General features: G+C 38.5%; 1 protein-coding gene across 8 annotated transcripts in view; it reads left to right on the top strand.

Moving 5' to 3' along the window:
* The first annotated feature begins 2,027 nt into the window (after positions 1-2,027).
* The window catches only part of USH2A (usherin), a 379,012-nt gene continuing 357,602 nt past the window's right edge, over positions 2,028-23,437 (top strand). For 6 of the 8 annotated variants that reach the window (XM_027681681.1, XM_027681680.1, XM_027681678.1 and 3 more), the window contains exons 1-3: positions 2,028-2,261; positions 2,807-3,486; positions 8,637-8,802. In XM_027681681.1, the coding sequence (XP_027537482.1) occupies positions 3,002-3,486; positions 8,637-8,802 (651 nt within the window). In that variant the 5' untranslated portion in view covers positions 2,028-2,261; positions 2,807-3,001. The remainder of the gene's footprint in view (positions 2,262-2,806; positions 3,487-8,636; positions 8,803-23,437) is intronic. The other 2 variants (XM_027681679.1, XM_027681684.1) reach the window with 2 other exon arrangements.

The raw sequence follows: 23,437 nt of genomic DNA, 5'->3' as shown, positions 1-23,437 counted from the left end.
TGGAAAGCTGTTTTTCAGATGATGCAATCTGCCATGGATCCAGTGTTGAATCATTAGGTTCAGGTGCCCAGTTATGTTGCAACTTTCTGATGCAGGTCAGATCCTCCAATGGCATTGATGTTTCTTAGAGCACCCCAGTGTCTAATGAAGGCTTTCTTTTCTGATGAGACGAACAGTTGTAACTAAAAGCTTGAAGCACTCAAATTAGGTCACTTTCTTTGTGCCACAATTTTAATTCTGTCAAATGGGCATAATGAATTCTTCATGAGAATTGATTGCGTAATACTAGAATGCTTTCTTGCCTGGTAGGATTCCCTGTTTTTGTATATGTACATTAAAGGGCCTTCAAAACACTCCTGTGAACAGGATCCATATCTCCTGCAAAATCACTCTCAGGTTTGCCTTAGGATGATTTCTCATCTTTTAACCTCCTTCAGGTAGTTTATTCATTATACTCCTGGTAGTGGTCCTTGACCTGGCTAATTGTGCTGTTGGCCTGCAATGTGGTTTTACAAGGTTTGTACTACTGTCTTTGTATTTGGATGAAACATGCAAAGCAAAAAATTTTGACCTCTGCTGGTTAGTTTTGGGAATAGAGAGTATAACATGAGTCAGGGCCATTTTCCCAAAGTGAGCACTATTGAAAGATGCTACAGTCTACCTGGGAGGTGGTCAAGTATTTGCAGAATATAACGGAAAGTGCGTTTTTTTGGTGCATGTCCCCTGAATTTCTTTCTTGACACCTGTTAGACCTGCAAGGAATCTCAAAGCAAGCCTTGCCAGTTGCTGGAAAGGGGTGGGACAGAGCTAAACCTGATTTTTGTAATATTTCAGGAATACCAAGAAATACACACAAGTCAGTCTGGTGTCCTTGGCCACTTGGCAAGTTCCCACCTTTGTCAGGTGCATGCTCCATGACTTACAGTTGTTCCCATTGTTTGATGTCCTGAGATGGTATCTAACATCTGAGATTTTATTATTAGGTTGTTTTCTGTCTGTTCTCTCTCCAGTGTGTTCTGTAAGACCTGGTTTGTTCTTGATGTGCAGAAGCTCTGACCATCGCACTGTTGATGGTACCGTGGTAGCACGTGGTCTAACTGTATTTATCCAGAAATGCTTTATGGACTGAGTTGTTGCACCATGCCTTAGACAAATGTTTCCCCCCCAGCCCTTCTGTGGTAAACAAAGTTCTTTACATTTGAATACTTTAGGGCATGTAATTCTGACAACAGAGCTATGATGCTGAATGACTACCAGAACATGAAAACACTGCAAAGTGACTGATAACACTTCAGCAGGAATTACTATTTATCTTTTATGACCTTAGGAAAAAGATCTGTATTAAAGCAAAGATGTTCCAGGAATGGTCAAGGAGCTTGTTTGATATGGCATGAAGGGCTTGTTAAAATGCATTAATAGTTATGACAGACGATGATTTCTTAGCAGTTGTATATGTCGCCAAAGAATTTTGTCACTATGGAGCCAGTAAAAGTCCAAACATGCAAAGGTAACAAGTTACTGGAGGCAATTTCAACTAAATTACAGGGAAAAATACCAGCCAGGTTGCAGCTCATGCAACTTCCACAATAAAGATAAAATTTATAGATGCTTCATATACCTTCGGGGGACGTATTAATTGGTGCTTCTCTGTCCAGAAACACACGTAAACAACCCGCTGTAGCTCACGCTCAGCTCACTGACGACAAGCTTCGCAGCTTGTTTGTGCCTGCTGTGCGTAGCTCTACCAAAAGGAGAAACGCGGTACACGAAAACACGCCTGAAGGTCCGTGTATCTTCATCGCACTGATGTTGCTGGGGAAAGCGCCGCACGGCAGAGCCCTGCTCTGGTCCGTGCTCCTCTGACTCCAAACTCCCACCCTCGTTCCAGCGCGTCACAGAGGTTTCCCCCGCGGTTCCTTCCCGGGGAGGTTTCCCGCGCTGCCGCCGCGGCCGCTTTAAAGCGCGGCGGGGGCGGGGCGGGGCCGCGGCGTTGCCGGGCGACGGCGGCGGCGTTGCCGCGGGGAGCGCCGGGCGCCGCCGGCCCGACCCGCTCCGCTCCCGGGCGCCGTCAGCGGCGGTGCATCAACTCATCCATCGTCCTCCGCCTGCCCTGGCCCTGGCCCCGGCCCGGCCCGCCCGTGCGCCCCAGCGCAGGCGCTCGCTGTTAGAAAAGCTCCACACGGGACAGATGGGGAACGTGGTTTTTTTAATCAGCTTTGCCGAGCGCTGAGAGGAGCAGGCGGCGTGAGGTGGGCGGCGGGGTAAGGCACGAGGGGACGACAGATAACACGGCCGGGAGAGGGTCCGGCCGCAGCTCCCGCTCGCTGGCACCCCTGGGGAACAGGGGGGTGTCCCGAAATAGCGCGGTGGGGACGGCGCCCGGCAGCTCCCAAGGAGCGGTGCGAGGCTGAGGTAAGCGCCGGGGGGATGTGAGCGTGAGGTCCAACCAACTCGCTCGAAACCCTCAGGAAAGACTTTAGGAGGCCGCAGTGGCGTGCCCCGGTGAGCTGCCGTGTCCCGTGCTCCTCGCCCTGACACGCAAAGCCGAGTGTCGGCCTTGTGTGACGCGACGGATCCGGGATAATCTGCGCTCGGCCATGAGCGTGTGCGCCCTCGACTCGGCCTAATCCCGTGCCCTGACTCACAGATGTCTCAGGCGTAGCCAGCAAAGGTTTGCAGGTGGGCCTGCTGGCCGCAGTTTAGGAGAAGAATTCAAACCCTTAAAATCCCTAACAGGGTATCACCTCTGTTGGTGCAAAAGAGCGTGTTCCTCCTACGGACTGTGTCTCTTTTCTATGGTTTGCAGATCCTGGCTGTCACCCACGTGCATTTCGCTGGCCAGAAGACGTAGATGTCCCTTGCGACTGAGCCCTTGCACGAGCGTTTTGAGGATGAAATGCTACATAAACTCTTAAAGCACACCACCTGAGGACATTGCTACCGACATGGACATCATTATTTATTTACAAATGCTTTAATCAGGAGGAGCTTTTTTGTAAACATGAATTGCTGGGCTCTTTCCTTGAGGTGTCGTTTCTTGTTTCATGCTATTGAAACATTAATCTTAACTTATTATGACTCCTTTGTGTTGGTCAGCTCTCAGGGACATTTCCCTAGGCTTGAAAATGTGGGAGCTTTCAAGAACGTGTCAATCGTGCCAACTCAAGCCACTTGTGGGCTGCCAGACCGAAGTACTTTTTGTCATAGCTCAGTAGCTGTTCAAAGTATTATATCCTGCACCCAGAGGTTTTGTGTTCAGGAATGTCCATACAGGTCATCCCCTTCATCCTACAAACCACTTCTTTCAGAAGGCCTTGGTACCTGCATCACAGAGGACAAAAGGGACTTGCATCCAGGGTCTTTCAGCAATGCTTCCAGTTTTATTTTTCATAATCACAAGGATTGCTTTTCTACTCCCCGTTTTCCAAGGCTTCCAGCTTCATTTACGTTAACTGTATGGTTGAAACCTGAGCAAGAAGGTGTAATGTAAGTAGTATTGAAGGTGTTTACTTTCCTGGTGCTCTTAAAAAAATTGGTCGTTGTAGTCACAGTCATTATAAGCAAGCTATTTAAAATTTTAAAGGTTGCAGTGAGAAACTGTGACGTTTTTAAAGCTGTATTTAGGTTGGGGTCTTCAGAGATGTCAAGACAAGTAGCTTCAGTTTCAGTGGCATTGACTCAGATGATAGTCCAATTGCTTTCAGTGGGAACTGTTCATACATAATGTACAGATCTATTCTCAAAAATAGAAATTTGTATTTCTAATTCACATTCCTTCTACAAACTTCTAGAAAATTATGTCGTCAGAGGGTTATGCTGTTGCTGCTTTCATGATGGAAAAAAAGTTATCTTAAATGTTAGGAATCCTCCAGCACAAGTTTATATCTTAAAAACAAACAAGGAAAGCCAGAAAAATGAATATTGAAGAGCCATAAAAAAAAGGTCGTGGTTTTTCTGGAAGATCTGAGGAATGCTGCCTGACTGAGAGATTGTGCTGCTACTTGAACAAACGATACCACTATTCAAATTGCTAGTGAAGTTTCCCTAGGTGTTCACAAAATAAAGGTGGCTAAGCGTGCTCCCTCTCCTGTTTGCTTACATGTTGCGTTTTTAGGAAATATTGCTGTTATAAGTGACTGGGCCTGACTGGGCCTTACTGTAGTGAAAAACCTGCTTTTCGAAAAACACATCCCAGATCCTGCAAAAAAGGTTCCCTTCATCTATCACAAAATGCAGAGGCATCCTACTCTTTCTTACCTTTGCTATGCAGATCCTCTTTAAAAAATAAAGCACGCAAAAAGTATAGTATGCTTCTTCAGAGTATATGTCACAAATGTTTTTGTACTCGTGTTCCTAATTTATTCTTAGAATGAAGCTAGTAATATGCTCTTGAGGCATTCTTGATACCTATTTTGCATGTTACTGGGAAATAGTAACTTGTCTAGGGGTATGAAAATCATCAGAGACAGCAGAAATATCTAAATTTGTAATGTAAAATTATAGTCTGTTTTATGCAATGATAATTACCTTTAAAAAAAATCAACCTAACTATAGAATTTTTGACTATGTAGGGGAAATAAATGAGATCTGCAGAGCAAAACTGAGTTTAGTTTGAGTTTAAGTTAGATCAGCTCAGACGGTGGTATGTTGAAAGGCGTCTCTGCAGCTTTGGCCTTTGGTTTTTTACAGACAGCATTTTCTAAGTAATGGTTGAATCTTTTATGTCAGAAAGTCCGTTCCTGGTGTTGTCCTATGCCATGAGTTCATGTTCACACACGTGGGCATATCAGTCTTGTTCAGCAGAGCACATGCCTAACTTGAAGCAGAAATGTGCTGCTAATTTCCAAGCAAGCTGCTGCAGTGACGTGTTGAGTGAGATCTGTGAAACCTCTTTGTCAATGGTATAGGCTTTTGATGCATGAAACCTAAAACAATGAAATGTTATGTCCTTAGGTTCAAATGATTAAGTTCTGTGAGGAAAACCAGACTTCTAGGATGACTGATAAATCCATGGAATAGTGTAAAAGATTAACTTTCAATTGCTACTGTTTTAATAACTACACAATATACATATTCCTGTTCAGTGGGTTTTATAGATCACTTTAAAATTTAAATGTTTTTATTCAATTTTTGTAATAGATGACTTCATTCTTCTGCCTTGTGAGATTGCTGCTACTAAACATGTAGAAATGACAGTGGTGAAGCCCAGGCCTGGAAATTGAAGTTGGACAACAGTTTTTCCAGTGGTCAGGATGTCACTGTCCACATGCTTTTTTTCCCACTGTTCACAGAAAGAAGTGTGTTAATTTTTTCTTTCTTCATAAAAAGAATGCAGAGCTCCACTTGTGATGGAACAGTAGTTGCACGTGTGTAGCCACTGCACGTGTGAAGCTTGACTCAGAAGGCGTCTTACAAACGAGAAATAATTTGCCAGCAAACTAAGATGCTTTCCCTTTTATTATTGGTTTAGTGAGTCCGTCAGGTTGGCAGATGGAGTTTGACTTACCAGTTGTCCTACATTTTGCAGTCCCTGATGGGGAATTGTCCCTGTTACATGTCATTTGTGAGACCTTTTAAACTCCATTATCACAGCAGAGGAAATTCACGGAACTGGGATGCATTCTAATGAAGTTTTTGTGCTGCCACCAAAGGACTAGGAAGATCAGCCAGAACTAGCCACTCATTTTACTAGTAGAATGATTGAAAGTTTAACAAGCTATGTTTTTTAATGGTAAAGTGCTCTTACATCAGGTACAGCAGACCCATGTGTTTTGGACATGCCATACTAGTGTGTTTTTATGCTAAATTTTATGTGATCTGGCTGTGAGAGTGTGCTTAGGAAAGAAGCTAGGAGTGTTGCTGCATAGTATCCCATTACATCCTGTGACATTTCTGTTATGCATGTACCCATGTAAGAGAATAGCAGGATTTTTCTGTTAGAAGTGCTAGTTGAAATGAGAGAGGGATGTGAGAATCCAAGGTCTGAAGGCTCTTTAAAGACTGTGATGAAATATATGTGGATAAGCAGAGACACCAAGAATTTTATTCATCAGTTTCATAGACCAGCTTTTCTTATGTGTCTGAAAAGAATACACTTTGCTACAAAAAGAGAGGGAAGTCACCTGACTGATTTTATGGATTTATTTGAAGCCCTAGTGTTCCTCTAAGATAATTGTAGGCATGCTTTTAAGTCATTGCATATTGGAAATATTGAAGAAAAGCAAGAGAATAGTGAGAAAGCACTGACATTTGTGTGCCAGTCTTTAAATTTACTTTCCCTTTAGGCAGTAAGTGCAGTAAGTGAGCAGAGTTCTTGCCCCTGAATTTCACTCTTTCCTCGTGCTTCCTCTCTTGCTGCATGTACCCATCAGTTAATATAATTGCTTTCAGTAAGCCTGTGTGTAGCGCGTATGTAAGCCTTAGCAAAATATAGGAAACTGTATATGATGATAACCCTTCACAATGGAATAGGATAAGAATATGAGTAGAAGCTTAGCATGTATGAGTAATCATTATAGGCAGCTTATATCAATGTAGTGTGAACTGGAGTAACTGGAAGTTAGATGACCAGGAGACACTGGATGTGGGTGAGAAATGAGATTAGATCCTGCTTACATGCAAAAAGATCAGCAGGAATTGCCTGATTGTGAAGTGCGTAGCACATATATTTTTTTAACTTTATTTGTCTGAGAGACTAAAATAGTATCCTATTACTTTGTATCCATTTAGATGTTTTACGTTAGGAATTAGACTTGAAGGGGGATTTGCCTTAAGATACCATTCATCTGATTTGAGCCAGTGCAGATGTTCCCATTTGCAAGTGCTCCAGTTGATGAGTGGGGATCACCGGTGCAGCCACGTTAGATATCGTAGAATATTTTTCTCTTTGAAAGCTGACTGAGCAGATTTGTGTTATTTGCTTTTTTCTCATCCAAACCCACCACTGAGATATATGTAGTTAGGAATTGGCTCTGTGGGACTGCAGGTTACCAGAAGTTGAAAACTTCACAAAGAACAGTGGCTTCTCTCTATAATCATGGCTGGAATGGAAAATCGTGCTCAGATTCAGAAGTTATGCTTTTACCTATTTCACCTATGTTAGCACTAGTTTGGCTTTTTCTTTTTTCTTTTTTCTTTTTTTCTTTTTCCTTCCCTCTTCTCTCCCTCTTGATTTTCCTCTTTTACTAGTAAGTCACAATTCACATTTGTTCTTTCCAGTTTTCAAAGTGATGTACATCAAGGTCGCTTCCCTTCTTAAAGTCATGACACCTTAGGGGATAAAAACAATGTGGGGATGTTTGTTTTAGATAACTAAAATAAACAAAAACCTGGATTATCCAATTATTGTTTATCCAGGAACTGGGTAAATCCAGTTCCTAAATATTTTGCTACTTAGCTGAGCCTTCCTTCACATTTATTATCTAACAAAACTAGCATGTTTACAAGCAAACAAAATATTGAAAAGACCAGTGGACAATTTATTAACAAATGTGGTTTTAGTAAGGTTGGGAAAACAGAAGTCTGCATTTTGCAAGGTGTTTCATTGACAACATTCCAGCAGTAATTAATTTTTCTCTTGGATTTAAAGGTGAATTAATGAATAATGGCAATATCAAAAAAACAGCCTTTTTGATACTTTTATAAATGCAAGGTAGATGAAGACCCTTATCAGTAGATAGGGTTTTTTTGTTTTTATTTTTTTCCCTCTGAAATACGTCTAAGTAAATCCCAATCTCATACAAATTTTATATGCTTCTCTCTTGTGACTTAGTGCACTAATTTAGTCTAGTGTAACTGTTAAAATATTTGACCTTTCCTGGGTCAGTAAATTGAGGGCTGTATTTCTCAAGCAGCTGAAATAGGAAGGGTAGAACTTTATAATTTTTCTTGTACTGATGATTACCTTAATAAAATACATAGTTGTTGCATTTGCTATTGATGGAAATTCTTTGTGGGGGAAAAAAAATCCTGATGAGTGGCTGGATATCCTCCTTGCCTTGCTCTAGTTTCTCAGGTTAAAGAAAGGCTGTGCTAAAGGGAGAATGTAAGGTAAGCTGGTGTCATTGCTATCTTACCTGGACAGATTTGGTGGAAAGATGGAAGACTTATTTCCAAAGCATGTAATTTGTACTGCTTTTTGTGGTTATATTACATTTGTCCAGTTAGACTGAGGAAAATTAAAGTGCCTCCAAATTAAAGTGCTGAGTTGTACAGCTTTGTATGAAGAGTGCAGCAGAGACTTGCACAGTGCTTGCCAGTCATTGTGGTTTCTGTAATGGAATGTGAAGAAAGCAGACAAAGTGGACCCCTCCGCCACCCCCAAGTGAACAGGGGTTGGACACACTACACGTGAAAAAAACCCCAAACCAATCAACTAATCAAAAAACCCCCACCAAAACCCCCAAATAACCCAAAAACCTTACAGATGAAGACAGAAGCTATCTTTGCTAAAGTTCTTCTACACTTAGTACATCCTGTGACTTTCACTGTCACTGAGCATCTTCTCAAGAGCTGTATTTTTAATGTTTATTTTAATACATACAGGTTAGCATCACTTTACAGGATAGCACCTTGGCAAGAATGTGTATATGTGTGTGCCTCTGACCTTATGTTGTTTTTCTTGGTTATTTCCAAAGGTGTGTGATAGAAAAGGCTATTGATGGGCAGACTGTGTTCAAACTCACAATCTCTGAGAAAGAGACCATGTTTTATTATCGCACAGTAAATGGTTTGCAGCCACCAATAAAAGTAATGACACTGGGGAGAATTCTTGTGAAGAAATGGATTCATCTTAGTGTGCAGGTGAGTAAAATAAAAACTATTTAATATTTGTGTGAGAATGGGATAACTGTATAAATATAAAGGAATAAATTGGGGGATGTAAATGATAACTCTTGAGTCATGTAGGTAAGAATCTTAATTTGAGAGTTCATTTTGAGGCAATTGCTGATTTAGCACTGGAAAGAAATGCTGTTCCCATTCTTCTGAACGAGTAGACTGAACAGGGCTGAAAATTCTTACCTTTAAGAACATGAGTTTGTGAGGTGAAGAAAAGCTACTTATATCTGACATTACCAATTAGTCTTGGGTCTCAAATTATTTCCTAAAGAAGAGAATGTCATCTTGATCTATACGTGCTAATTTACTTATCTTACAGAGGTGTGTCTCATTTAATTTTAAAATATTCTTACAATGCACGTAAGTAAATGTATGAGTTTGTGCATAATCAGCCAACGTAATAAGTGACAGAGCTATTACCTCTTATTTTAAAAATATGGTTTAGAATTGTTAGAGCACAATCCCTGTGTTCTAAGAGTCTTCTGTTGACATAACTTTTTAATAAGTGTACAAATATCCATTGAGGATAAAGCAAAATTGAGTTTGTTAAAATTTAGACTGTATGTACCAAAATCAGTAAACAAACACAGAATAAATTAAAATTCTGTTGTTTGCATGTCTTGTAATTCCCAAAAGACACCCTAGTAAATTCTATTTGTAAGCCAAGTTCAACTAATAATTATAAAACACAATTATCAGGTATTGAAATGTTTATCTTCTCCTTCCTTCATTTCCTTTATCCGTTCTATTAAATTTCATTTGGTCTGCAGCACAATCAAGAATAGTTTTGCTGCTTTCTTGAAACTTGCTAAAAGGTATTGACTGTGATTTGGATTTTTAGTGCTGATCTTGTCACTTGTAAGAGGTATCTAAGCTGATGTCTTCATTTTTTTTCAGTTTTCTTTTTTCCAGGGTAAGAGCATGGTAGTGCGAATAAGGTTTGGGCTGTTGGATTAAAAGAGTGACCTTAAGGTAGAACTAATGAACTTTACACTTCAAACACTCAAGGGTGCTATATTACTGCTGTTGCTGTCAGCTGCATTTTGTACTAGCCTCAGAAATTGCTAGAGCCTGGGATAGCCAAGTGAAGAGTGAAAGGGCTGGTTAAATACACACACATATCTTGAATTATATTGCAAAGAAACCTGAAGGACCCTGTAGAATCTAGTCCTTTGTTTCTTTGAGGAAAGTTGTTCAATTCATAGAAGGAGTAAAGAGGCATAGCTTCTAGAGCCTTAAAGGAACTGCGGGCTTAATACCTTTTCTAAGTTTCTGAGCTCAAGGTAGAACCTTATGGTCTCTGCTTTGAGGTATTGCAGGATTCAGCTTTCCATAAAAGGTGATAGTGGCTGCAGCATGATCCACTTATCCCTAGGACTGGCTATGAAACTTTAGGCAAAAATTTGGTTTTTTTGTTTGTATTGTTTTTCTTTTAGCAGCTGTCCATTGTAAATGGAGATATAAATGCAAAATGAGAATATGAGAGAGACCATACAAATGTACACAAAAGTAACACACATATGGAAGTGTCTATGTCTTCAGACAGTAGTGGTATGTGATAATGATGTGTATGATACTGATTCAGGCCAAAGGTCTCCAAGCCAAACAATCAGTAGGAGCTGGGGGCCTGCAAACAGGGGAGTTACTGTGGTCAGTGAGAAAAACTGAACTATTTGTACATAGATGCTAGGCTACAGGCACTGTGACGGAGGAGGAGTGTGAAGTATTGGTTACAGATGTGAAAGTGAATTTACAGAGAGGAAAAATATGGTAGGATTGCAGATATGTTTGGAATTCAGGTGTAAGTGCATATGCCTACTCAGGAATGATGACAGTGAATGCTAAATGGTGGAATAGCACCAAATAGTAATTAAATGATAAGAGGGAAGGAAAGAAGAAAGAGTAGCACAGATTGAAAATAATTTCTTTGGAATAAAATAATTCTAGGGAAAGAGAAAGCTAGTAAATTAATTCTACTGAGGTAATCTAGGAATTTAAATCCTTGGGTTTGGATTTAGATGTGTAATTCGTTAGAGGGAACTACTATTAAGAACTGTGTCATTGCAGAGACTTATTTTCCAGTTTGTAGCTGGGAAATTTAAGTTCTACTAACAAAAGCAGGGCCCAAACATTCCTGTATGTTCTGCATGAAAGGTTTCTTCATCAAGTAGCTGCTGAAGCAGAAAGTCTGGATATACCAGCTTTGTTAAGTGATGAGGGCATTATCAGAGATGTAGGTCTCAAGAATAACGATGAGCATTCATAACTAAAGTCAGATGAAATAGAAGAATAAACAGTTCTTTGGTTCTCTAAGTGCACTTTTGGGTTTCAAAGAGAACAAACAAATAGAACTATTTTAATAAAACAAGGTAAGCTGTGGAGTCCGGAATGGAAAAAAAATTGAATGGAAAAAAAGGCCTGGAACTTGTTTAAAATTAATGTAATATAATTAAGAGAAATTTCTGCCCTTAAAGTGAAAAAATGGACATGTAATCTTCAGGCTTATCTGAGTAAATAAGCATCTCTGCAGTTAAAGATGGCAGAGTGTGAGCACTGGGAAATGGGGAAGCAAATTCACAGAGAATGCTGTGTAGGAATAGGAATAGAACTAGAATTATAAAGATGTTGATCTGAATTAAACTGTCAAATGGTAAAAAGTTCGTACGATTTTTTGGTTTTGTGTAAGAAGGCAAGACCTGTGTATAGTGGAAGTGTGCTTGAGATTAAGGATGATTTGAGTAAGGTCCCAGAATAAATAAATACTTTGCTTCTGTTTTTAATACCAAGAGTCACAGAACAAGCCCAACCTGGGTAACAGAAATTAATATATGGAAACAGAAGTGATCATAAAGAGGTAGAATCATGAATTTGCAAGGTTATTGTGTATGTGCAGCTGCAATCAGATGGTCATTGTCCAAAAATTACGAAAGAACTGGAACATAAAATCCTTTGACAAAGAGGTACTCTGTGCAAATCTACGAAGTCAGAGGTGCAGCTGTAATGCTTATATTTAGGAAGAGTGTCATGCACTGATGCCAGCCAGCAGCCATGCACCTGGGCTCTCCTCATCCCTGCCAGTGGAACAGGGGAGACAATAGCAATAGCAAAAGTGAGGAAAAACTCATGAAGGAAAGGAGTCTGGGAAGGGAAGAAATGGTGTTAAGGCAATCACTCACCACCTCCCACAAGCAGACAACTGCCCAGCCAATTTCTTAGCAGCAGGCCACCTTGGAAGTAAAATCCCTGTCTCCTCAAATTTCTTCTTCTACCCCAATTTTTATTGCTAAGCATGAGATTATACAGTATGAAATATCCCTTTGTCCCAGCTGTCTCCCTTCCTACTTTCTTGGCCCAAGCCTGGCTTACCTCTGAAGTGGGATGGGGAGTCAACATGGGAAAAGAGAAAGGCTTGACACTGGGCAATCTCTCTTCAGCAATAAGTTTTATCAATACTGTTTTAGCCACAAATTTGGAACACAGCACCATCCAGGGCATTGTGAAAAAATTTAACTCCATCCCAGCCAAAGCCCGTATCAAGAGGAAGGAAAATGGATTTTGGCAATGCAGACCTATTTGTCTTGACACAGTGGCATATGAGGATTTAGAAAAGATCTTTGAAGAAATAGATAAAGATGTGGAGCTAAATGAAAAAGGGGATAAAATGCAGCATGGATTTACTATAGATAGCTCATCACTGTCTAACCTCTTAGCTTTTTTTTGATGAGAAAGCTGATTTTCAAGCAAAGTAAATGTGTCAGATTTCCTCTATCTGGAGTTCAGTTTAGCATTGATGTGACAACCTATGAGAAGTTGTAGGGTCAAAGGGAATGCTCATGGGAAGGGTTGGCAATAGATACTGCTCAAAGGAACTTGCTTATAATCCTGGGGAGAGGGGAAGAAAAAACCCTATTGAATTGTTTGAGAATGTTTTTGGACCAGCCTTGTGTTACATTTTTGTTAATGATCTTGGCAGAAATATTAAGAGTGCACCAATAATACTAGCTGGTAACAGACATAATCAGAAAGAGGAATAGTAAGATGTCATACAGAAAGAATGACGTGACCAAAAAGACTATAGGAACTGGCATGAAATAAAATTGGTATTACAAAATGCAAAGTAGTAGGTAATCATTAGAGAATTGCTGAAGTAGGAGGAGATGGTAATTCATATCAATCCATAGTTATGGGGTGGACTATGGGATTTTTCTTCTTTTTATTCCTTTTCTCTGCAATATTACTGTGACAACCACTGCCAGCAGGATAGTGGACATGAGTCATTAATGGTCTTGGAATGGACTGTTGAAAAAATTACTTGAGACGAGATGGCATCAGTCTAAGACTAACTTCATACTTTTTAATAGTTTTTGCAGTCTCCTTAATATGCAGTCTGTTGCTGACAGAACTATTGGCTATTCATTTCTTTGCTCTTTATACCCAGTAAACATTTGAGAAAAGTCAAACTTGAAAAGGTCTGCTTAGCTAAGTTGAAGTGGATTTGCGACAAAAGTGAATTTTGACAATTATTTTCCTGCTTTTCAGTTAATATGACTTATTTTTCTCTAATGATGTCTATCTTTATTTTCTACTGCTTATGATTTTTAAAGGAAGTTATTTTTTCATTTTGCAATTTCAAACAGTTTTGTTTGGTGGTTTTTGGTTTTGTTTTTTTATACAGCCAGAAATTGTGAATCCCGTTTCCTTGAAATTACTGCTGCTATTCTAGTTGATTTCAGTTGGTGAGGATTAAGTCCTTCAGGCTTCTGAAAGTTTTAGGGTCATTCTGTGTGTTTCATCTTGATTTAATGGTATTTTTCACTGTATATTTTTAGGTGTATATTAGTAGAAACTCTGAAGGTACACAGTGGAGTAAAAGATATATAGCCTTAACTTAAAAGAGTCTTATATATACTCTGGAGTGAAACCTCGGAAAAAGTGGTGTCTTAAAATCTTAACTTTTAAAGAAATAAAAAATTTGAAAGCATAGCAACACATAATTAAGGCCAATTGTGTATCTTATTATCTCTGCAAAGTGAAACCAAAATCAGATTTATGCCACTTAGTAACAGCAGCTCCATTGTGTATTTTCTTTTTTTATTTTCACTGTTAAGAGTCTTTCACTTTCCCTTTGATACTTCAGAATTTATTTAACCAATTAAGAAGAGTGGAATTTAAACATGAATTTGCAGATACAACCAAGGCTGCTGAAACAGGAGATTCTTTGAGAACATGTCAGATTGATGTTTTTGTTTCATATTTAGTGTCTGCAATTATAAAAATAGTCTTTTTACTAGCCTTTATTTTGCCTGATCATATCTGTGTAACTCTGCCATGTTTTGGCAGACTATAGAACATTAAAAGCTTTAGAAAGTAAGTTTAAAATCTAAATGCAGAGAGGTAACCGTGACTGAATTACTCTCCTGGGAGGAAAATGCTCTTAGAGTGCCTATTGAAATCAGCATTATCATTTCAATACTTGTCAAATATGAGTCATTTCCTAGTTTAGGCAAAATTTCTTTATAAATCTTTAAATCTTCCAGTTCTTTCAAGAAAAGGTTAAAGTACTTATGATTTAATGAGACCGCTTTACATCATAACTGTTTGACTATCAAGAGAAAACTTGTCCTTTTCAATTTGTGAAATCCTTTTATTTTCTGCACAAGTTTTTGAATACTTTAAAATTTATTTTAAAAGCAAAGATCCTGAGATTTAAAAGCAGGGAGGCAAACATTTATTCTATACACTCCCTGTGTATGTATTACTAAATACAAGGTGTTTTAAACTGTATAGTCCCTAAGTTTAGTAAGGACATGAGGCCTCAAGAAAGCATTTTAATTTAACAAATCACTTTGATCTCAAAGTAAGTGTGAAGTCATCACTTACTATCTGTTAGGATTAGTTTGTCAGTTCCAAGAAGGGAGGGGAGAGTGTGCGTCAATTCTACATATTGAAGCTTCTTGTCTATTAATTGCAATTGTGTATTGACAATATTTAGGAGGATGCAGTCTATCCATATGGTTGGTGCAATGCTCCCACCAGACAGCAGAAATAAAACTCACATTACAGTCTGTAATGTATTTGAGTGTCTGTTTAGAGAACTGTGCACAGACACAGTGAGCTATGCTCTCTTGGCAGCTGGTTCAGCATTCCTAACCCTAACCTGACCAGGCCATTCAGATACCCAGGCTGAACTTGCAGCCTTGGGGTTCTTGGACGTTACTATAACTTCTTTTTGCTCCTGTGTCCAGAAGTCCTACTGTGATTTTTGCCTCTTCTCCTCCTGTTCCATGGGTGCTATGATGCTGACTGTGTTAATTTGAAAACTCTGTTGCTGTAGCTTCAACTTCTGGGGAAACTGGGATATTTCCTAGATACCTCTATGTACTCTTCACTTACAGTCTCTCGTAAATTACTTCCTTTCTTTCCTGAATATAAGTTTATTTGCAGATTTAAATTTATAGTCTAACAGCTGCCTGGGAATACAAGACAAGGAACTTCATCTGTGCCAAGATTTTAATTTCAGAGAATGGCAAAAATACAGGTTTTGTCAATGCCATCTTGACTACATTCTGGAAATTGTGAATGTGTTTTTTCAATTGCAATTGCAAATCCCACTGAAGTCTGCCCAGACTTTGTTATACATGGTAGGAGTGGAATTAAGCCTTTGTATAGCCAGTGTTGAGAGGAGGTAGTGTTGAATGGTTTGCCTGATTTGTCTGGAGAGTTTCAGACAAGATTTGAAAACCATCAATTTTCAATTTGTTTTACAAGCAGTTTGTTTCCTTATACAAAAGTATGCTGCAGCCAATTAAATTGTATTTTTAATAATGAAAGCACTATGTTAAGAATGATTTGCCTTCATTTTTTCCCCTAGTCTCAAATCTTTAAGTATCCCGCAGTTCTTAGAGTTGTATTTTTGGTGTGTGGTGTGCTTTTGATTTTTAATTTAATTTTTATTTTATTAGATAAAATTGAGTAAAGTAGAGATAAATAATGGTTTGTGCTGCTCTAGAAAGGGGGGGCAGGGCAGGGGTGGTGTTGGTGTTTAATTAGGAAATAACTTTGAGTCTTCCTAAACATACCATAACTTCTTTTTTTAGGGTAATTAATAGCTGGGAATCAAAATTCTTGTGACCATAATAATATGCAATACATGTGTCTGTCATGTGTAGTTAAAGTTAAAATGTAATTTTAAGCATATTCTTTAAAAAATAATTGTTATTTAAGATTGTGGTGGCATATTAATCTAAAAGGTATGTCATACCAAATGCAAGTAACTTGCCTACTGCTTAGAGAGAATGTTTTGAAAGGTGTTCTTTATGTGTTCAAATTCAATATTAAGAATAATAGTAAAAATTGTGTAACTGGAGTTAGAAGAACTGAAAGAGCTCTGTGTTGTTTAACAACGTCCTGTGAATTAAGGTGGTCATTAGAATCAACTATTTTAAGACTGCTAGAAATATGGAGTCCTACTGGGAGATATATAAACAATATTTTAACTAGATAGCCCTTGCTTCTGAACTGATCTCTTAAATACATATTTATGTATTTTGAGTGGGTTCAGATATGTATTGCTTGGTAGAACTTTAGGAACACTTCTGCAGCTGATGAATGCTCTTTCACTTGTACGTTTGTGTAGGGAGAAACTTGGAGAGTTTGGAAGTGTCTCTGTGTGCTTGATATCGCTCTTGGTATAAAACATTAGGATGACACTCACGGTACATCTACGTTATCAGTTTTGTGTATAGAAAGGGTTCTTGTTGATACAGGTTTGCCTTCTGTCTATTTGGAGTCCTGTGTTACTGAAGAGCCCTGCTGATATGCTTGAATTTGATTCCCTTTTGGGGAGATCAAGCTTGTAGTTGCACAGTGCAGTATCACCATTTAGAATATCCCATTTGCAAGGTGGGCAGAAGGTCCTCCATCAGGTAGTTTTTGGCACAACATACAGCATGTGAACAGAAAACTGGCAACTGGTTTCTAAGTCTTTGCTGGTAAAGATGGATCACAGATATTGTGAACCATTGTCCTACCCTCTTTGTGATGTGCTAGTTGCTAAGTGTTTTCACGAGATACTTGAAACTTTTTTTGATGAGTCTAAAATCTTCATGAGCACAGCCAAATAGAGCAGCTTCTGCTTTTCCTGGATTTTTGTTTTATTTTATTTTGCTTCTTTGTTTTTAAGTAATTGCTACATTTCAGGTTTTTGTAGCTTAAAGACAGACTTAAGTCAGAAATCTGATGCAGAAATGGAAGATGAAACTTTTAGGTTGTCCTTTGTGCAACCTCCATTATTTGTGTGTGAACTCTCTCACATCTCATGTTAACATCTGTGCATGCAGCAAATGGAGGGTGACATAAATGACACGTGTAGATCTCATACAATGCAAAATCATGTGTGGTGGTGGCAGTCCACAGGAGGCATCTTGTGATAAGACTTCACATGTATCATCTTCTCATGGAAGAAAAGAATATTTCCTGGCACTGAACAACTTGTCAGCTTGGCTAGAAGGTAGAAGGTTCTGGGATGAAAGATGAGGAGGAACTCCTTCTGTCCCTATATCTCATTCCAGTGCCTCAGCTCAATAATGTTGTAATTTTTGCATCATTTAAGGTCTGCTGTGTCAGTTGGACAGTCTGTCTAGATAGTCTGTCTTGAAGTATGAATGAAAAGTAGAGGCACAGGCACAGCTTTCTTTTAGATATATCACTGACCTATTTTCTGACAATCAGTAGTTTTGAAGCTTCTTAAGCTAGACTGTATTGAATAGCCACTGACTGACCTGTTTTTAGTTTAATAGTCTAGTTCTTTTTCTTATAATTTATATATTGGCGTATGTATAATTTATATTTTGGCATTGCAGTCTTATGGCAATGACTTCCACATATGGAAATATGGCTGTATGAAAGTGTTCTTTATTTTAAATCTGCTGTCTGGCGATTTCTTTTTGCCAATGTCTTTTGTTAATTTCTTTCTATTTATGATTACTATGCTTGATTATAGAACTTGATCACATGTTTTAATTGTTTATAAACAAGATCTCTCCTTGTATTGAAGCCATTCTGCAGTTTGTTCATCCTTATTGATCTTTTCAAAACTTTTGGGGTTATATGGGGACGCAAGGGTCAGAACTCCACTTATTGTTCCAGGGACTTTGCACTTTAAGTTTCTAAACAATAAAGTTTTATGGTTTTATTTTTCATTTCTTTCCCAATAAGGAATGTGTTCCTCTTTACTCATTAGTGAATGACTCTCTACAGTGACTGCAAGACTGCTTGGAGCAGCGACAGTTCAGAATTTAGTATTATGTTTACATGGCTAAGAATATATTTCTCTTGTCTACTACCTTCAGGTTAACACATTTAGTCTGCTGCTTTGTTGTCTGTTAGTTAACAATTTTGAAATCCTTTGTAACTTTGAAGTAAGCTTTGACTTTTACTGTCCGGATGCATTCACTCCATCCTTTTTCACCTCACTAACCACTATTTTCAAGCCTATACAAAATGTTAAATAGCAGAGATTGTTGGCGTTGATAAACTACTGTCAGTGTGAAATGTGACCATTTAATCTCTCCCAAGTTTGAAACCTTTCTAGAAAGCCACTGTATTATATTGGTCAATTCTTCCTTATTCACATGTATCTTTACTTCAAAGAATTCAAATTGGATCTAGATTTTTTTTCCACAAAAATCACGTTACCTTTTCTATTGTACAATATTAATCCATGTGCTTTTCCAACCAGTTCTCCCAGTGCAGACTTGATTTGATGGATTCTCAGAAGAAATGATCCAAGACCTGGTCATGCATCATGTCTATAATTTTAATTTCCACATTATTCTTTGCTCTGTGCAGGGTTAATTGAAAATAGGTTTTGGGGTTTTTTATTGGTTTTTTTTTCCCTGCTGCTTTTCTGATCTTCCATTGAATCTGAAGGTGCTCTTTTTATTTTAAAACATGTGCTGTAATACCAGCTTCTGTAATATGTTTTAATACAGTAAGCTTGTGTACTTCATGAAAATTTGAACTTTCTTTAAGGCGTAGCAATGCTTTTTCACTGGTATGATCTATGTAATTCCTGACATTCAGATTCAAACATCTTAGGCTTTAGATTTCAAAGATAGGCATATTTTGTCACAATCTGCAGTCTACATGCATGCTTAGTTAGGACATTTCTGGTTTAGATACTTTATTTTTTACCCTCAGCTTTTGGTTTCTTTCCTAATTTGATATACAAAGAAACTGGCTCTATTTGGGTATAGGAGCAACTGACCCTTCTTTGATTCTATCTCTTCCAGAAAAGTGTCTCAATTCTGAAATGACCTAAATCCTTTTTTCCATGCACGGTTTGTGTGCAGAATCATACAGCCTTGCTTGTCTGACCCTTTATGATACTGGCAGCATTTCAAAGAATGGCACTGGCTTTTGTCTTCTGCCTCCTGAGTAAAAACCAAAATACTTTCCTCCTGAACCTCTCTCCTCTCGTTTCTGGTGGTGTTTAGGTGTATCCTTGCTATTGACTGTGATCGTAGATGGCCTATATGTCATGTGAGGTTCATCGTCCTTGCACCTGTAGGCAAAGCATCAAGTGATATTCAGTGGCAGCACAGAATAAACCATCAAGATTTCTCCTAATCTGACATTTCAGAACTGCAAATTTCTGGTTTTTTCCACTGGAATTCTTACCCTTGAAGATTTATTGTCAATACTCGGAGATATGAGCCTCTCTCTTTCTAGCTTGATGACAATGTCCCACGGTACTTATGTGGTTCTTGGAATCAAGACTGGTAAAAGAAAAAGTCTGTCATCTTTCCGAGCTTCTCTAGGTGGCCTACTTGAGTCTTGATAGTAGATACTCTGTTTCTTCAAGTTACTACTGACTTGTGCCATATAGATGTACCTCTTTTCTGTAAGTCAGATAACTGCATGTAGCAGATTGGATTACCACTCTTCTGCTGGACTTCTGAGTGTATTTTATTGTGTTTGAAGGGCCTCTATCTTTTCCTTATATTGTGTTTGTTGACATCCTTGTCTATGCTGTTGCTCAGTAATCTTCTTGGTTTTTCTGTGCCTTAGCTTGAGGCCTGTACACTAAAGTGCACAGGGCACCACTATGAATTTTATGACCAACCTCCCCCGATCCTCTCCTGGCCCATCTCTAGCAAAATGTGGTTGAGGGAGCTCCTGCATAAACTATTTCCTTTAGCTTTTTCCAACAATAAGCTACCAAAACACTGTCCTCCAAAGTCAGCTTTGCTCTGTGTTCCATTAACAGCACAGTTTGGATCTGTGGCAAAGCTTGGCTGGTAAGATTCTTAGTAAGAATGCTCTGGAGAAAAGCACTTATTCAAAAACTGAAAATTGAAGCTTACAGTGAATTGTCATCAAAAAGATGGTTGGAGAGTTACATTACAAAGGAATAGTTGAATGACCATTTCTAAAGGACTTTGTGATGGAGGGAAGAAAGCAGGGCACAGAGGAGAAGGGAAGGGCCTGAAGTAAGGTTGTGGGGAGGAATATGACAGGAATCAAAGGCAGAGTTTTGTGGCTCTTTGACCATGAAAAGAGGCTAAGCCTTGAAAGAAAAGATGAGACTTTATTTGCAAAAATCCCTTAACTGGATACATGAACTTTTGTGGCAAGGCATTCAAAGGGCAAGAATAATTGCTTTCTTCTTATGCAAATCATCAGCCAAAAAAGACAGAGGGATAGATTTTCAACCTTTCAGTCCCAGCAGAGCTGTTTCAGTTGTTGTGGAACGAATATACCCTTGCGTTATATTTGGGAATGACTTACAAGTCCCAGTACTGAGTGGTGCAAAATGGTGCAAAATTCTTCAGATATAATCAATTCAAAAGACTAGAATTTAATATGCAGCTGATATTGTAATACAGGGCTAATAATTGTATATTAGTAACAGCTTCCCCCTTCATTTGTGTGGATATCTGCTTATTCTTTGACTAGTGAAGCACAGAGACTTTATTCAGAAGGGATATTTCATTTGACATCTACATCTCATCTGTAATTTACATGATTACAAGTAGTTTGTGAAAATTCTGAATCAGTGGTTGTGCTGTATTTTAAATGGAGGGAGCAGAGAGAAAATGTGCATTGTTATGAGATTATCTAAAATGTTCTTTCAGACCTTTTGTTTCAATTAATTTTGGCAAGTCTACATAACTGTTTTAGTACTAAAAAGCAGCTTGTTGAATCCTTAATACTTGTGTCCTTTCATGTTACTGTAGTGATCACTGGATGTTGGATCTGATTTGTTCTGTGACTTGGGGAAAATAGAGTCATTATGCAGCAGGAAAGCAATTGTTCTCCATGTATTTTCAGATCTGATGGCTAGGACCCTCTGAAGTTTTTTTATTTGGAACTCATTTACAGCACAGGAGTCACTTGTTAAACCTTTCCATGTAAAAAGGACAGAGATTGATCAATGGTTAAAATAGTTGTTGCAAAGCTTATTTGTTAATTACTTTAGTTTTTAACAGAATCTGTTTTTGCAATTTTGAGCTCTTGGCTTCTCTCTGCCACTCCCCTGCCCAGATATATTTATTCTGTCCTGAGGCATCCCTAATAGATTGATACAGCTCTACTGACACTGGCAGTAGAGAATATTATTCATTGTTACAGTGCTGGTTGGGTAGAAAGTGGAAAGCTGTAGTTAACAATTTTAATACTGCTTCATACTACTGAAATACTTTTGAAGTACTGGCCAACAAAAGATTAAATGAAAATTACCAGTCTAAAATTGGAATGCATAGTCTCTAGCAAAAAGGTCACTAATCTGTGATTCAACTGTTTGTTTTAAAACAATGTTTGCTTTTCAAAATACTAATTCTATAAAAATACAGACCATTTCAAAAGCTGTCTCTTTTCACATTGATCTTTCTTTGTCTTCATCCTGGTTTATCAGATAACTGAGTTTGGGTTATATTACTCAATTTTTAACACAGTAATAATATTATCCCATCCAAAAAATTAACATGTTTCTTATTTTGGTATTTGCATTTTTGCATCTTAAACACTTTGTTATTGAAATAGCTGTTAGGTTTTCTTAAGCCTGTAAACTGTCTTATAGATTGGTCTGCATTCCAGTTGCTTTCCAGTTTGGCTGTTTGGGGTCAAATTTATATTAATATATAGCTTGATCTTGAACAGAAAGGAGCACTCTGGGGTTCCATGTTCCATCCCCCCTCCCACCTCCCCTTAAAAAAAAATTATGTTGTTCTTCAGGGAATTCAAGCTGAACTAGTGGATATATTCACAAAAAGAAAGACTTGGATTGAAGGAAAACCATTTCCTGCTGAGAAGGGATTAACATTGTAGGAGATAGTGAAAAAGAAAAGTAAAGGAGGGCAAAGAGAAAAGCTAAATATCTTTTATACAAATGCTAGGAGCATATGTAATAAGACTGCTGAATTGGAGTGACGTTTTCAAGGATAAGAAAGATATTATTGGAATAAGAGAGACAACCAGGAAAATGAAGGGGGATTTAAAATACCAAGATACACAGTTTCAGGGAAGGGAGAGTTAATATAAAGCTGGAAGAGATGTAACAATATTGCTGAGGGATGATACTCCATCTGCGATCTGCAGTGGGAAACACTCCTGCTCTCACCCCCTCCTTTTTTTTTTTTTTCCTATTTCTTTAAGTTCGGTGGTTTGCATGCAAGTTAAGAACAGTTTAATGTAATTGTGATTCTTGGCCGTTGCACTAGACTTGCAGGTGATCAGAAAATAAAAGCCCAAGCAATAAAAATATTTAAGACATAGTGGTCCCTGAGAAAACCAGAACTTTGATTTGAGGAATGCTGGGGTATTGAGGAGGAGAAAGAAGGGAAACAATGTTAGAGATCAGTTATCATATTGACTGTGTTAAACTACAAATGAGAGCATGTTTCCACTGTTGCTATAAGGTTGTTGCCTTTATATGGTAATGAAACAGTATAGAATATTGTAACTGCTATGGAAAGATTGCAAATATAAATCTGTATATGGAGATAAGACACAAAATCAAATGATCAAAAATCATGAAATTTGAAATGGTTGTGGGGTGGGGGTATGTGCTGGATGGATAAAGCAGCCCTAAAGTTATTGATTTTAGCAAAGCTAACTTTGAAGGAAAGCAAAATGCTCCTGGGGTTTTTGTCTGCAATCCTGTGATGAATGGGAAATCCACTCCACACAAGTAGAGAGTACATAGTGTATAAAACACGGAGAGAGGCTGCAATTAAAATTCATCCCAGTTAAGTCAAGAAAAGGAAAGGCCGATATGGGCCTGAGGCAAAAGAAGGAAAGGCAAAGACACAACTTGCCCCTCCCGACCTTATGCTTTTTCCTTCCCCTTCGCTGTTCTTTACCATTTCTTCTACTGTCCCTTTATCCTCTCCAGCCTTTCTGTTTTAAGACAGTTCTGTCACTGTGGTCCCCTGTTGAGGTTTCTTCCTCAAGTCCCCTGTTTTTTTCACACTAGATTTCTCAGTGTGGGCATAACTGTTCAGAGTGCTCATAACATGGATATGAATCTTTCTCCCCTCTTCCCCCCCAAGTCACTTACACTGTGCATCCCCTTAAACACAGTTGCAAGCTGTATGTA

Source organism: Neopelma chrysocephalum, unplaced genomic scaffold (assembly GCF_003984885.1).
Source record: "Neopelma chrysocephalum unplaced genomic scaffold, ASM398488v2 Primary Assembly neopelma1_61b, whole genome shotgun sequence".
Lineage (NCBI taxonomy): Eukaryota > Metazoa > Chordata > Aves > Passeriformes > Pipridae > Neopelma > Neopelma chrysocephalum.
Note: the sequence above shows the minus strand (reverse complement) of the source record. Positions and strands in the feature narration are given on the sequence as shown.